The sequence below is a fragment of the Anomaloglossus baeobatrachus genome, chromosome 4, assembly GCF_048569485.1.
Source record: "Anomaloglossus baeobatrachus isolate aAnoBae1 chromosome 4, aAnoBae1.hap1, whole genome shotgun sequence".
NCBI lineage: Eukaryota > Metazoa > Chordata > Amphibia > Anura > Aromobatidae > Anomaloglossus > Anomaloglossus baeobatrachus.
Window position 1 is genome coordinate 638,034,212 of NC_134356.1, and position 14,710 is coordinate 638,048,921.

The 14,710-nt window shown below is 44.7% G+C and overlaps 1 protein-coding gene across 1 annotated transcript in view; it reads right to left on the reverse strand.

Moving 5' to 3' along the window:
* BMP1 (bone morphogenetic protein 1) overlaps positions 1–14,710 on the reverse strand; it is a 161,456-nt gene that overhangs the window by 36,002 nt on the left and 110,744 nt on the right. Inside the window, exons 9-14 of the mRNA XM_075346448.1 lie at positions 11,727–11,829; positions 11,515–11,631; positions 9,481–9,626; positions 7,582–7,777; positions 4,074–4,199; positions 3,821–3,981 (exon numbers count right to left, since the gene is read on the reverse strand). Coding sequence (XP_075202563.1) covers positions 3,821–3,981; positions 4,074–4,199; positions 7,582–7,777; positions 9,481–9,626; positions 11,515–11,631; positions 11,727–11,829 — 849 coding nt within the window. The remainder of the gene's footprint in view (positions 1–3,820; positions 3,982–4,073; positions 4,200–7,581; positions 7,778–9,480; positions 9,627–11,514; positions 11,632–11,726; positions 11,830–14,710) is intronic.

The window sequence follows — 14,710 nt, forward strand, 5'->3', positions numbered from 1 at the left end:
CCTGCAGCATCGCGTCTTCCTGTCTGTGCCGGCGGTCAGCTGATCTGGACACTAGCGGCGCGCACCGCGATAACGTCATCGCTGTGCGCGCCGCTAGTATCCACCAGAATCGATCAGCTTACCGCCGGCACAGACAGGAAGACGCGATGCTGCAGACACCGGTGACGGCTCCACACAGCGGCGCTGCAGCTGAGACAGAGATCGGTGCTTCAGGGAGTGAGGAAAGGTAAGTATAAACGTTTATTTTTTTTTTCCTGTGCCACAGGATACACGCCATTTACCAGGATGGGGGCATATCATGAGCAGGATGGATGGGGGCATTTCATGAGCAGGATGGATGGGGGCATTTCATGAGCAGGATGGATGGGGGCATATCATGAGCAGGATGGATGGGGGCATATCATGAGCAGGATGGATGGGGGCATATCATGAGCAGGATGGATGGGGGCATATCATGAGCAGGATGGATGGGGGCATATCATGAGCAGGATGGATGGGGGCATATCATGAGCAGGATGGATGGGGGCATATCATGAGCAGGATGGATGGGGGCATATCATGAGCAGGATGGATGGGGGCATATCATGAGCAGGATGGATGGGGGCATATCATGAGCAGGATGGATGGGGGCATATCATGAGCAGGATGGATGGGGGCATATCATGAGCAGGATGGATGGGGGCATATCATGAGCAGGATGGATGGGGGCATATCATGAGCAGGATGGATGGGGGCATATCATGAGCAGGATGGATGGGGGCATATCATGAGCAGGATGGATGGGGGCATATCATGAGCAGGATGGATGGGGGCATATCATGAGCAGGATGGATGGGGGCATATCATGAGCAGGATGGATGGGGGCATATCATGAGCAGGATGGATGGGGGCATTTCATGAGCAGGATGGATGGGGGCATATCATGAGCAGGATGGATGGGGGCATATCATGAGCAGGATGGATGGGGGCATATCATGAGCAGGATGGATGGGGGCATATCATGAGCAGGATGGATGGGGGCATATCATGAGCAGGATGGATGGGGGCATATCATGAGCAGGATGGATGGGGGCATTTCATGAGCAGGATGGATGGGGGCATATCATGAGCAGGATGGATGGGGGCATATCATGAGCAGGATGGATGGGGGCATATCATGAGCAGGATGGATGGGGGCATATCATGAGCAGGATGGATGGGGGCATATCATGAGCAGGATGGATGGGGGCATTTCATGAGCAGGATGGATGGGGGCATTTCATGAGCAGGATGGATGGGGGCATATCATGAGCAGGATGGATGGGGGCATATCTTGAGCAGGATGGATGGGGGCATATCATGAGCAGGATGGATGGGGGCATATCATGAGCAGGATGGATGGGGGCATATCATGAGCAGGATGGATGGGGGCATATTATGAGCAGGATGGATGGGGGCATATCATGAGCAGGATGGATGGGGGCATATCATGAGCAGGATGGATGGGGGCATATCATGAGCAGGATGGATGGGGGCATATCATGAGCAGGATGGATGGAAGGTATATTATTAGCAGGATGGATGGGGGGTATATTATTAGCAGGATGGGGGGTATATGAGCAGGATCATATACAAGGCAGGAGGATCCTTATCAGAATGGGGTACCTTAGTAGAGAATTTGGGGACATTACCCCCATAACAGTGTCAGCAGCAGATCCTCGCCCCATAACAGTGTGTCATGGCCATATTTTTTGGTTAAAATTTTATTTTCCCATTTTCCTCCTCTAAAACCAGGGTGCGTCTTATGGTCAGGTGTGTCTTATAGTCCGAAAAATACGGTATACATATACATACATACACACATATATATATATATATATATATATATATTATATATATATAATATATATATATATACAGTGCCTACAAGTAGTATTTAGTATTCAACCCCCTGCAGATTTAGCAGGTTTGATAAGATGCAAATAAGTTAGAGCCTGCAAACGTCAAACAAGAGCAGGATTTATTCACAGATGCATAAATCTTACAAACCAACAAGTTATGTTGCTCAGTTAAATTTTAATACATTTTCAACATAAAAGTGTGGGTCAATTATTATTCAACCCCTAGGTTTAATATTTTGTGGAATAACCCTTGTTTGCAATTACAGCTAAATAATCATCTTTTATAAGACCTGATCAGGCCGGCACAGGTCTCTGGAGTTATCTTGGCCCACTCCTCCATGCAGATCTTCTCCAAGTTATCTAGGTTCTTTGGGTGTCTCATGTGGACTTTAATCTTGAGCTCCTTCCACAAGTTTTCAATTGGGTTAAGGTCAGGAGACTGGCTAGGCCACTGCAACACCTTGATTTTTTCCCTCTTGAACCAGGCCTTGGTTTTCTTGGCTGTGTGCTTTGGGTCGTTGTCTTGTTGGAAGATGAAATGACGACCCATCTTAAGATCCTTGATGGAGGAGCGGAGGTTCTTGGCCAAAATCTCCAGGTATGCCGTGCTATCCATCTTCCCATGGATGCGGACCAGATGGCCAGGCCCCTTGGCTGAGAAACAGCCCCACGGCATGATGCTGCCACCACCATGCTTGACTGTAGGGATGCTATTCTTGGGGTCGTATGCAGTGCCATCCAGTCTCCAAACGTCACGTGTGTGGTTGGCACCAAAGATGTCGATCTTGGTCTCATCAGACCAGAGAACCTTGAACCAGTCTGTCTCAGAGTCCTCCAAGTGATCATGAGCAAACTGTAGACGAGCCTTGACATGACGCTTTGAAAGTAAAGGTACCTTACGGGCTCGTCTGGAACGGAGACTATTGCGGTGGAGTACGTTACTTATGGTATTGACTGAAACCAATGTCCCCACTGCCATGAGATCTTCCCGGAGCTCCTTCCTTGTTGTCCTTGGGTTAGCCTTGACTCTTCGGACAAGCCTGGCCTCGGCATGGGTGGAAACTTTCAAAGGCTGTCCAGGCCGTGGAAGGCTAACAGTAGTTCCATAAGCCTTCCACTTCCGGATGATGCTCCCAACAGTGGAGACAGGTAGGCCCAACTCCTTGGAAAGGGTTTTGTACCCCTTGCCAGTCTTGTGACCCTCAACGATCTTGTCTCTGATGGCCTTGGAATGCTCCTTTGTCTTTCCCATGTTGACCAAGTATGAGTGCTGTTCACAAGTTTGGGGAGGGTCTTAATTAGTCAGAAAAGGCTGGAAAAAAGAGATAATTAATCCAAACATGTGAAGCTCATTGTTCTTTGTGCCTGAAATACTTCTTAATACTTTAGGGGAACCAAACAGAATTATTGTGGTTTGAGGGGTTGAATAATAAATGACCCTCTGAATAAACTTTTCACAATTTAAAAAAAATAAAAAATAAAAAAAGAAATAACATTCTTTTTTGCTGCAGTGCATTTCACACTTCCAGGCTGATCTACAGTCCAAATGTCACAATGCCAAGTTAATTCCGAATGTGTAAACCTGCTAAATCTGCAGGGGGTTGAATACTACTTGTAGGCACTGTATATATGCCAAAAATGTATATGCCTTTCGCTTTAGCTCTAGTTTGCCTTCTCACTAAAAATTGTGGAACTAACAGAATTCTACATTTAGCTGTGACATTTTTTTTTACACCAAAGTATTCGTTATCTCAGCCTCCTGAACCAGATAAATATAATGTAGCAGAGCCGAATACTACAGTAGCCTGTGATCACATCGGCATTCTCAAAATCGGAGACGCATGAGTGTGTAGGAGTTATTGGGTGATGGTGACCAATATATAATATAATATATTCCGGAGAAGTCTGTGATGACATATCAGTAGCAGATTTGCACTCACGTCATTGCCTTCTGTCTCAAAATGTTGGAAAGTGAGAGTGATGCGAAACTGCGTGGGTGCCACCAGCTGCCAGACACAGTTCTTGTTGGGTGGGTACTCCTTGGGAAACCCTGGGCTGCTGATGGTGCCATTTAGCTTGGTCAAGAAGCCACCACAGGTCGCTGCAAAATGAAAGAACAATGAGAAGGAGGAGTAAAGAAAACTACGAGACTTTGACAACACTCGATGATTATACCACAATCGCTCATTTCACCTGCACACGACTTCTTGTCTGGAGCCAGCTCGTAACCCGGCTCGCAGGCACATTTATAGCTGCCGAGCGTGTTCACACAGCGTTGTGCACAGCCACCTTTATTAGGTCGGGAACATTCATCCACCTCTGAGGGCAAAAGGTAAAACACTAAATTTAGTAAAAGAATGGCAGTAATCATAAAACAATCCCATAATTAGGACCGAATTCTCATCTGTGTTATCATTTCTGATTTGGTAAGAACTGGAAAGCTAAGACGGCCAAGTATCGAAGCCATCTCACGATGCACACCAACAGCGCCTGACACGGACAATGTCCCATGTTTGAAATTTCCTGTGATCGGGGAACTCAGCAGGAAGTGTTTAATTTCTCTGCAGCACCCCCGCAGGAGAGATTAGGTATAACACAAGTCTTATTTATATCAATAGGTGTAATACACAAAGGCGTGGGGTCCTCCACCATGAGAGCTACTCTCTTTCAGGTTCCAAATAGGGATCACTCTATAAAATTCACTTGTGATCATAAAATTCAGGCTAAATTACGCTGTTCAAAAGACAGGCCTCTGATTCAGAGGAGAAGTGGCAAGAGGCACCAGAACCCCTTGGGACCCCCCTTGGAACTTCCCCCGGAACCAATAATTTGGTGGCCTTTACGGCACGCACATAATATCGGTGTCAGGCAAAGTTACCCAAATGGTTTCAGCAGCTTTAGTAGACACACACGGTAGGTGGATGTCTTAGATACCTACATCCCCTACCCTGATGCTTCCATGACACATCATATAAAATTGTTAGGGTGGAATTTCCCTTTAAATGAACATAAAAGACATCATCGCTTTGTGGTTACACCCGTTGGTGAGATTTGTCTTTTTCTTCCATAATGACATCACCTCGAACATTAGCACTCATGAAATATTGTTGGCTGGAGTCACAGTGGTCAATGAACTCCTGGGAACATCACCACAAGAATGTCTGAAGTCCCAAGTCTCTCATGACTGTGCTAATCCCTAGGCCTCAAACTATGGCCGAGAAGCTCCAGAATGTCTCAGTAGAACACAGTAATGGAGAGTAGAAAAAAAAAAGGTCCTAACAGCTGGATTATAACTATATAGTCCTCATTTGGTAAATTAAAGGGTTATTCTCATCTCCAAAAATAATAATATTAGCAAATACCTCCAATTAGAAATGTAGTATAGTTCTCCTGATAAAGCCATGTCTGTAACTTCATGTGCAAGGCATTGCAGCTTGGGTATCCATGGTTACGTCCACTCAAAGTGAGTCAGTTAGTTGATACCTAAAGCTGTAATGCCCTGCACATGAGGTAAGAGACATGGCTATATCAGGAGAACTATACTACATTTCTAATTGACGTCACCTGGGCTCTTCCTCTAATGAACACATGTAGGCATTATGGAGGATTGGAACGACCAATTGATGCAGTCCAACAGAGTCCATGGGCTCTTTCCGAGATTCCAACCCAGGACCTCTCGTGCCCCAAGCAAGAAGCCTACCACTAGACCAATGAGGGGAACTTCCCCTATGTTTCTAATTGGAGGTATTTGCTAATATTATTACACCTACTACATATACTATATATCCCTAACCTACCGTATCCTCAGCTATCCCTTGTAGACTGTGAGTCCTCGCGGGCAGGGACCCCTATCCTCCTGTACCTGTCTGTATCTTGTATTGTTTATGATTATTGTACTTGCCCTATTATGTATACCCCTTTCACATGTAAAGCGCAATGGAATTGATGGCGCTATAATAATAAATAATAATAATAATAATAAAAATAATAATAATAGGATCTTGGAAATGGGAATTCCCCTTTAAAAGGAGTTTGGCATATGTTATGGGAGCCTTCAGGAGTATAAGTCAGATATATTCATGAGCAAACAATTACCCAATAGAGGCAAAACATTTTAAACAGATATTCCCAAAATATTAAATCTACTCTTCCACAGGATACGGGATATTAGAGATGAGTGAATCGATTTGCAGGAGCCAGGTTCAGTGGCCATGTCAGTAGCACATACACGCCAAATGGGAGCCCTCTGATCCCCCTCTTACATGACCGCATCCCTGGAGTTGTAGGCTTCTTGCTCCTGACATATCCTCTGTGCAAGGGTCCGGATCTAGTCTATAACTTATTGATCCAAACCTACCATATATACTCATGTATAAACCAACTGTTTCAGCACATTTTTTATGCTGAAAAAGCCCTCCCCCTCGGCGCAAGTGTACAAGGATGGGGCACCTTACCACAGGGCACAAGGATGGGGCACCTTACCACAGGGCACAAGGATGGGGCACCTTATCACAGGGCACAAGGATGGGGCACCTTACCACAGGGCACAAGGATGGGGCACCTTACCACAGGGCACAAGGATGGGGCACCTTACCACAGGGCACAAGGATGGGGCACCTTACCACAGGGCACAAGGATGGGGCACATTACTACAGGGCACAAGGATGGGGCACATTACTACAGGGCACATTACTACAGGAGACAAGGTTTGGCACATTACTGCAGGGCATAAGGATGGGCATAATACATGTTATTGTTATCTATTTTTATTTTTGAAGTTTACCAGTAGCTGCTGCATTTCCTATCCTAGGCTTATACTCGAATCCATAAGTTTTCCCAGTTTTTTTTGTGGTAAAATTAGGGGCCTCAGCCTATATTCGGGTCAGTCCTGCAATCCTGAGAACGGGGCCCTCGAAGCCCGCTCTGCAAAGCTCCATATTGAATGAGGTCGAGCAGGTGGAGCCCTGGCCCGTTCAATACAGAACTCTACAGAGCCCAGGTCCACAAGTACAGAGCCCTGATCTCAGGAGCTGTTGAACACCCAGCGAGTAAAGATGGGATATAAAAGGGATATTCAAAAACGTATTAGGTTGATTTTTCATATCCCCTGTAGACAGTGACTGTCGGCCAGGGTCCTCTCTCCTCCTGTACTAGTCTGTGCCTAGTATTGTTCATGATTTTTGTACTTGTTCTTATTATGTCTACCCCTTTTCATATGTAAAGAGTCATGGAATAAATGGCGCTATAATAATAATTTATTATATTACCAATAACCATGAGGATCAGAAAGGCACTGATCCTTAATATTATATAGTTAGCCAAAAATGTAAAATAATTTTTAATTTAATTTAATTAGAGAATAGCGCCACCCTTAATCATTGGCAATGCCCGGTATTGCGGCTCATCCCAATTCTTTTGAATGCTACGACACCAGACACAGCCAAGGGCTATTTCTGGGGGGTGAGGTCGAGGAAGGGGGGGGGGGGGATTACATTATTTTTTTAAAATATGCAAAGGCAGTCTAACTTTTCGGAATTTTTTTTCAATTGATGACTGAGATTTCCTATTGTTCGTACATTAAAGTCAATCAGCATTCTTTGTGCAACCAACAAAATCCTAATCCCCCCCCATTACAAATAACAAAAAGGTTGTAGCCCACCCAGTTGAGTTCAGACGTAATCTACTAGCGAGTCTTACTGACCTTTGAAGTAGTGGAGAGAAAATCCAGCTTTATTAATGGACCCATCGGACAAAAATCTAATGAATAGTTTATTGCCCGAGCTCTTGAAGTCGTCCGGCTTGTCGTAGCCACAGTATCGGCCAATTAGAGGGCTGGTTTCCGAGTCGCCATCGCGTATCTCCAGAAAATCGTACGCACAGCTATCGTGCCTCTCAATCTGTGGAGTGAAATGGGATGAGCCAGGTTATTCAATGGGTCTACTTTCTTTTTTTTACCCCACCAGTTATGCCAGTTAATGGGGCTCAAGTGCAATACCACATATAGCCTATATTGATGAGAGGCGCTCTTCTGGGATAAAACAATGCAGATCCTTTCATCTAATCCTGGCCAAACATTGTAACAAACAATGGCTCATCAACTAAAGGGGTTTTCTCACAAACAAAAGTTGATTTTAATCTATACATCTTGGAATAATAATAATTTTCACAATTGGATGTGATTAAAAAAAAATGTTCCTGTACTGAGATAATCTTATATATGTGTCCCTGCTGTGTACTGTGTAATGGTCGTGTCTGACCGTACAGGAACATGGGCTGATAATACCACAATTCCTGGGGAGGGGAGAATGCAAAATAGTATAAAAACATTACAGCACGGGATCACAAATAGTTCTGTGAGGTAAAACATTTTTTTTAAAATTGAGGGAAATGTTTTACCTCACAGGAAGAATCAGCTTTGATCACATTCTATAATGTCTTTATATTTTTGTGTTCTCCCCTGCCCAGGAGATGAGGTATGATCAGACCATGTCCCTGTACGGTCAGACACGACCATTACACAATATATAGCAGGGGCACATATATAACATTATCTCAGCACAGGAACATTATTTTTAAAACACAACCAATTATGGAAATTATTATTATAATTATTCCAAGATCTATTGATTAAAATGAACTTGAAAATTAAAAATTGTTCATATGAAAACCCATTTAATAAGGCAAGGTGACAACTTTTAGAAGCCAATTTCCACACTGTGTTAACCCGCTGGGTTTCCTTGGTTTAGACTCTAACCTCTCATCTTATTACAGTAGTTCTGCTTGGTATGAAGACTGCATGCAGATCTCTCAGTAGTCTCGACAGTCACATATCAAGTAAATATGACTTGTGAACTGTCATTGATTGTCTGCAGTGGTCACTTGGAATGGAGAGTCGTCATCCCATGATGCACCGTTACAGTCATATGACCACTACAGCCAATCACAGCTTTAGTGGTCCCGTAGGAATAGTGACCTCATCACTTCCCGTGTCTGCATAAACTGCATAAAATCAGTCGGCCTGTACTGGACACTCTGGGTCATAGCAGATGCAGATGAATATGCCCCACATACCCATGGGGACAACTTTATTTAGGCTGGCCTACGTCTTTAAGATCTTCCACAAATATATGGTTGAAAAACATGGTTCGGCCTGCAGCAAATTGGACATTTACCTGTTCACCTCTTCCCCCTCAATAGGTGGCTTGGTTTCCTACACCACACATTTTTAGAGGTTCCCACCTCCCCCACCCCGGTGATGAGCCTCCTGGGCCTCTAACCTCAAAGGACTGAAACACAATTCCTTTGTACAGCCAATCACAGCTTTAGTGGTCCCGTAAGAATAGTGACCTCATCACTTCCCTTGTCTGTTTAGACCATCAGGGGGCCTGTACTGGAGACACCGGGTCACATTTAGGCTGGCCAACATCTTTAAGATCTTCCACAAATATATGGTTGAAAAACATGGGACGGCCTGCAGCAAGTTGGACATTTCCCTGTTCACCTTCTTCCCCCCTCAATAGGTGGCTTGGTTTCCTACACCACACATTTTTTGAGGTTCCCACCTCCCCCACCCCGGTGATGAGCCTCCTGGGCCTCTAACCTCAAAGGACTGAAACACGATTCCTATGTTGTAGCCTTCAGCCACACGCAGCTTCCATTTACAGTCCTTGTTGGGTCGGTAATCGTCAGGATAATTTGGAGACTGGATGTGACCTTCATCTTTAGCCACGTCTCCTCCACACTCAGCTACAAGTACAAAAAAAAAAAAAAAAAAAAAAAATGATGTTAAATGATAAAATAAATAAAAACAAAAGAAAAGAAATGGAAACGAGACATCATGGTGGGGGAAAAAAAAAAAGTGATGCACAAAACAAAAGCACGAATATTTAGATCTTTGCCAGGTGGGTACTATGGAAGTTGCACTCACTGGTAATGTACTGTACCTCCTAAACATGAGACCTAAGGTTATGTTCACATTGCATTTTATCTACAGAAAAAGGGATTGGGAACCTTTTTGTCTAAGAGAGCCATGAACGCCACATATTTATTTTAAATTGTAATTTCGTGAGAGCCATACGGGGGAGCGGCAGTGGTGGAGCGGCGCAGAAGGTCCCAGGAGGAAGGGTAGGTGATGTTACGGGCACAGAGGAGGGGATGTTGTGGCTCAAGAGGGTCAGTATGTGGCAGCGAAGGGTCGGTGATACTGTTGCGGGCTCGTGGGGTGTCACAGCGGCGGGGTTCCATTGATCTGATGGCAGGCTGCTTTGATTCTCCCGCAGATTAGGATATAGACTTCAAGAAAATGGCTGCAGCGCATGCGCAGACCACCACGATGGACTTCAAGAAAATGGCGGCAGAGTCCCATCTGCGCACGTGCTGCCTCCATGGCCATTTTCTTGAAGTCGATCTTGTCAACTTCAGGAGATTCAAAGCAGCTCGCAGTCCGATGGCAGATCAATGGCTTCCGCCGCCGTGACACCCCGCGAGCCCGCAGTATTGCAGACCCTGCGCCACCACGGCCGCCTCGGTAAGCCATATGCGGTTTGTAAGACGCACCTCCATTTTTCCCCCCAGTTTTGGGGGGGAAAAAGTGCGTCTTAGAAGCCAGAAACACAGCATTTTTTTATTAAAAGATTTGTCTGCCAGCCAGACGCAGCCATCGAAAGAGCCCCATCTAGCTCGTGAGCCATAAGTTCCAGACCCCTGCTACAGTCAGTGGCTCCATTGGGGCTTATGTCTGAAGCCCTGGAAAATAAGAATAGTTTCATAGTTTTGAAGGTTGAAGGCATCCACGCCATCCAGTTCAACCCATAGCCTAAAATGGGTTGACGTAGACTTTAAAGCTATGTTCACACACAGTGTTTTTGCACCTTTTTTGTTTTCTGCAGCCAAAATCTGCTTTCTTAGCAGGAAAAAAATAAAATTAAAAAAAAAAAAAAAAAAAATTGCAGTGTTTTTTTCTTTTAGTACGAATTTTCATTTTCCAGGGATTCAGACATAAGCACCAACAGAGTCAACCACAGTAGCCCAAAATGCAAAGCCTTTCATCAGTTCTGTCCAGGCTGTTAATCTGACAAAAGGACGCAATTGCAGCAAACGTTCAGCTGTGAGACGTCTTAAAGGGTTGGTTCTAGCTTCATATATGGCTATTGTTTTATAGTTTTTATAAAAACAAGCAGAATCTCAGGAACTGAAAAGGTTAACACTATTGTTTTGTTTACTGCTTGTTGCCTAGGAAACAGACCACCACTACCATTCAGCAGCCATAGCCAAACATTCACATTGCTTACAAGTGTTTTTACCTTACAAGCATTGCTTTGAAACAAGCCACAATTGTTGGAAGATGCTGCTAGCTCCTAATACTCACACCCTCAGTGCAGCGCTTACAAGCTAGATAGCAGCGGTGGTCGGTCTTGTAGACATCGAGACATGTGACATCAAGCACTGGCAGACACAGATAGAAAAAGGGCCAATATATAGGTTCATCAATATGCACAATTCCACCTGCTTTAGAGGTGGAAATTGGCCCCCTAACCTCTTGGGCCCCTGCGCAGCCGCACATGTTGCACCAATGATATGTCCACCCCTCAGGTCAAGCATAACCGACAATATGGGCAGCTCACAATCATTATACCTTCATAAACTGCGTGAAATCCTTTCCCAACGTAGTTGCTGCTACTTCGAAACTCAATCCACAGTCGACTGTCACTAGATAATATGGAGTCTGGGATTTTGTCACCACAATAACGGCCTGGGGAAAAAAAAAAAAGACGTACGGGATGAGTTAGCAGCTAGAAATTAACGGTATTTATCCAAAATCAGGAATACTAGACCATGGGACAATACCAATGAGCGGAGCTTTCTTCCAGTGTCCGTCTCTGACTTCGATGTAGTCGTACCAGCACAGTCGGCTTCGGTACACGTCCAAAGAGGTAAAATTCAGCCTGATCTTAGGGGAAAGCAGAGTTCGAATCCATATGAGATAACGGGGTCAGCATTACAGGGAAGGAGGAGGAGGAGAATATAATATATTATCTATCTATCTATCTATATATATATTATGAAAATAATGAACTTTATGAATATAATTCACCTTTAGAATGATTTGTTCCCTTGCGGTCCTTTTCAAAAGTGTTGCACCCCTCACTACAGTGTTTCCCCCGAAAATAAGACCTACCCTGAAAATAAGCCCTAGCAGAAATTTTCAGCATGTTCGGTGTAAGGCTTAAAGATGTGCCCTACCCCGAAAATATTAGTCGTGGCTCAATAATGAAGGGTCCTTGCTTCTACAAAAAAGTTAAGGAATACTGCAGGATACTTCATTATAGAAAGCAGACACCCCCCCCAAAAAAAAAGAAGAAAGAAGACACTGCAATCATACTCAGACGCCGAACAGACGGACCTGCAGTGGAACACACACACACACAAACATCAGATCACACACTCATACATCAGATCACACACTCATACATCAGATCACACACACACACATCAGATCACACACACACACACACATCAGATCACACACACACACATCAGATCACACACTCATACATCAGATCTCACACACACACAACCACACACACATACATCAGATCACACACACACACACACACAAACACACAGCAGATCACACACACACACACAAACACACAGCAGATCACACACACACACACAAACACAGCAGATCACACACACAGCAGATCACACTCGCCACATATGGGGATACTGATTGCTTCCTGTTGGCAGAGGAACCTTTGACGCAGTGCAGTGGAGCGCGAGGATCTGCGGTGGAATGCATGGAGAATCTGAGGTGGAACGCGCAGGTCCTCTGTGTTCCACCATAGGTCCTCGCGCACCACTGCACTGCGTCAAAGTTCCTCTGCCAGCAGGAAGCAATTGGTATCGCCGGATGTGGCGAGTATGTGTGCCCAATCTGATGTGTGTGTGGGTGTGCGCGATCTCATGTGTGCGATCTAATGTATGTAAGTGTCAGACAAAAGCAGAGGAGGACCGCGTGGAGCATACCTGCTAGGAAAGCTCGCCAAAGATCACAGAAGGACCTGTGAGCGACGCAGACGCCCAGGGTCTGGTAAGTATGATATTTCTGGGAAGGGAGGTCTGTATTTTTTTGGAGGTAAACTTTACCCCAACCGTGTTTCCGCGAGACTAAGCACTACCCTTTTGGTGCAAAATATGTCTTATTTTCGGCCAAACATGGTACAAGTCACCATCATGAGTAACCCACTATACACATAGTGGGAACATGGCGTAAATGTAAGATTTTGTATGATCGCATTAATTTATGTCAATTTGTAGGTTTCTGAACATTCCCCACCCCCCAACTCCGGTAGTTATAATATATCCAAATATGATAAATGCTGATGTCGGCATAAGTGAGAATGCTTGTGTATTACAAGTAATAGGACACTCTCCAAAGGGCGCATACCATTCAGTCATTCTCGGGCTGCTACAGAGCCAGAGGCATCACTTTAAAGGGAATGTGTCATCAGAAAATGATCTATTGTTCACATCAGGTTTTTACATTACATGGTTTTTTTTCCAATTTTTCAGATCAAGAAAACCTGCAAATTTTTACACCTGCCAGCCATTAGGGTTAATACTATAGTGATGTTTCTTGCTCTGTAGAGAAGACTTTTCAGTAGTTTCTTTATCATCAAAGTCAGGAAGACCACAATGACAGTTAACACCTATACAGTTGGAATAAAATATTTTCAATCCCCATTGCACTCTTTGGCTGCTGCAAATGTGATGCATAACTAGAAAACAGCTTGTGGCAGTGTTTCTGAAGAATTCCTCATTGCAAATAGTCTTCAGGTCACTAATATTCTTGGGTTTGCGTGCTGTAACTGCTTTCTTTCCCACAAAAGATTTTTTTCATGGGTTTCAGGTCAGATAAACTGATGGCTAATAGCTACCCTGGAATTTTCAAGGACTTTTTTGTTTGAGGCCAAGCCGTTGTAGACCTGGTTGACCTGTTGGAAGGCTCAATGACGCCAAAGCTTCAGGTTCAGGTTCCTCACAGAAGGAATTATTATTATTATTATTATTTATTATTATAGCGCCATTTATTCCATGGCGCTTTACAAGTGAAAGAGGGTATACGTACAACAATCATTAACAGTACAAGACAGACTGGTATAGGAGGAGAGAGGACCCTGCCAGCGAGGGCTCACAGTCTACAGGGAATGGGTGATGGTACAATAGGTGAGGACAGAGCTGGTTGCGCAGTGGTCTACTGGGCTGAGGGCTATTGTAGGTTGTAGGCTTGTTGGAAGAGGTGGGTCTTGAGGTTCCTCTTGAAGCTTTCCACGGTAGTGGAGAGTCTGATGTGCTGAGGTAGAGTGTTCCAGAGTATGGGGGATGCACGGGAGAAATCTTGTACACGATTGTGGGAAGAGGAAATAAGAGAGGAGCAGAGAAGGAGATCTTGTGAGGATCTCAGGTTGCGTGCAGGTAGGTACTGGGAGACTAGGTCACAGATGTAGGGAGGAGACAGGTTGTGCATGGCTTTGTATGTCATGGTTAATGTTTTGAACTGGAGTCGTTGGGCGATGGGAAGCCAGTGAAGGGATTGGCAGAGTGGCGAGGCTGGGGAGTAGCGAGGGGAGAGGTGGATTAAGCGGGCTGCAGAGTTTAGGATAGATTGGAGGGGTGCAAGAGTGTTGGAAGGGAGGCCAGAGAGCAGGAGGTTGCAGTAGTCGAGGCGGGAGATGATGAGGGCATGCACTAATGTTTTTGAAGATTCTTGGTTAAGAAAAGCACGGATCCGGGAGATATTTTTGAGTTGTAATCGGCATGAGTTGAAG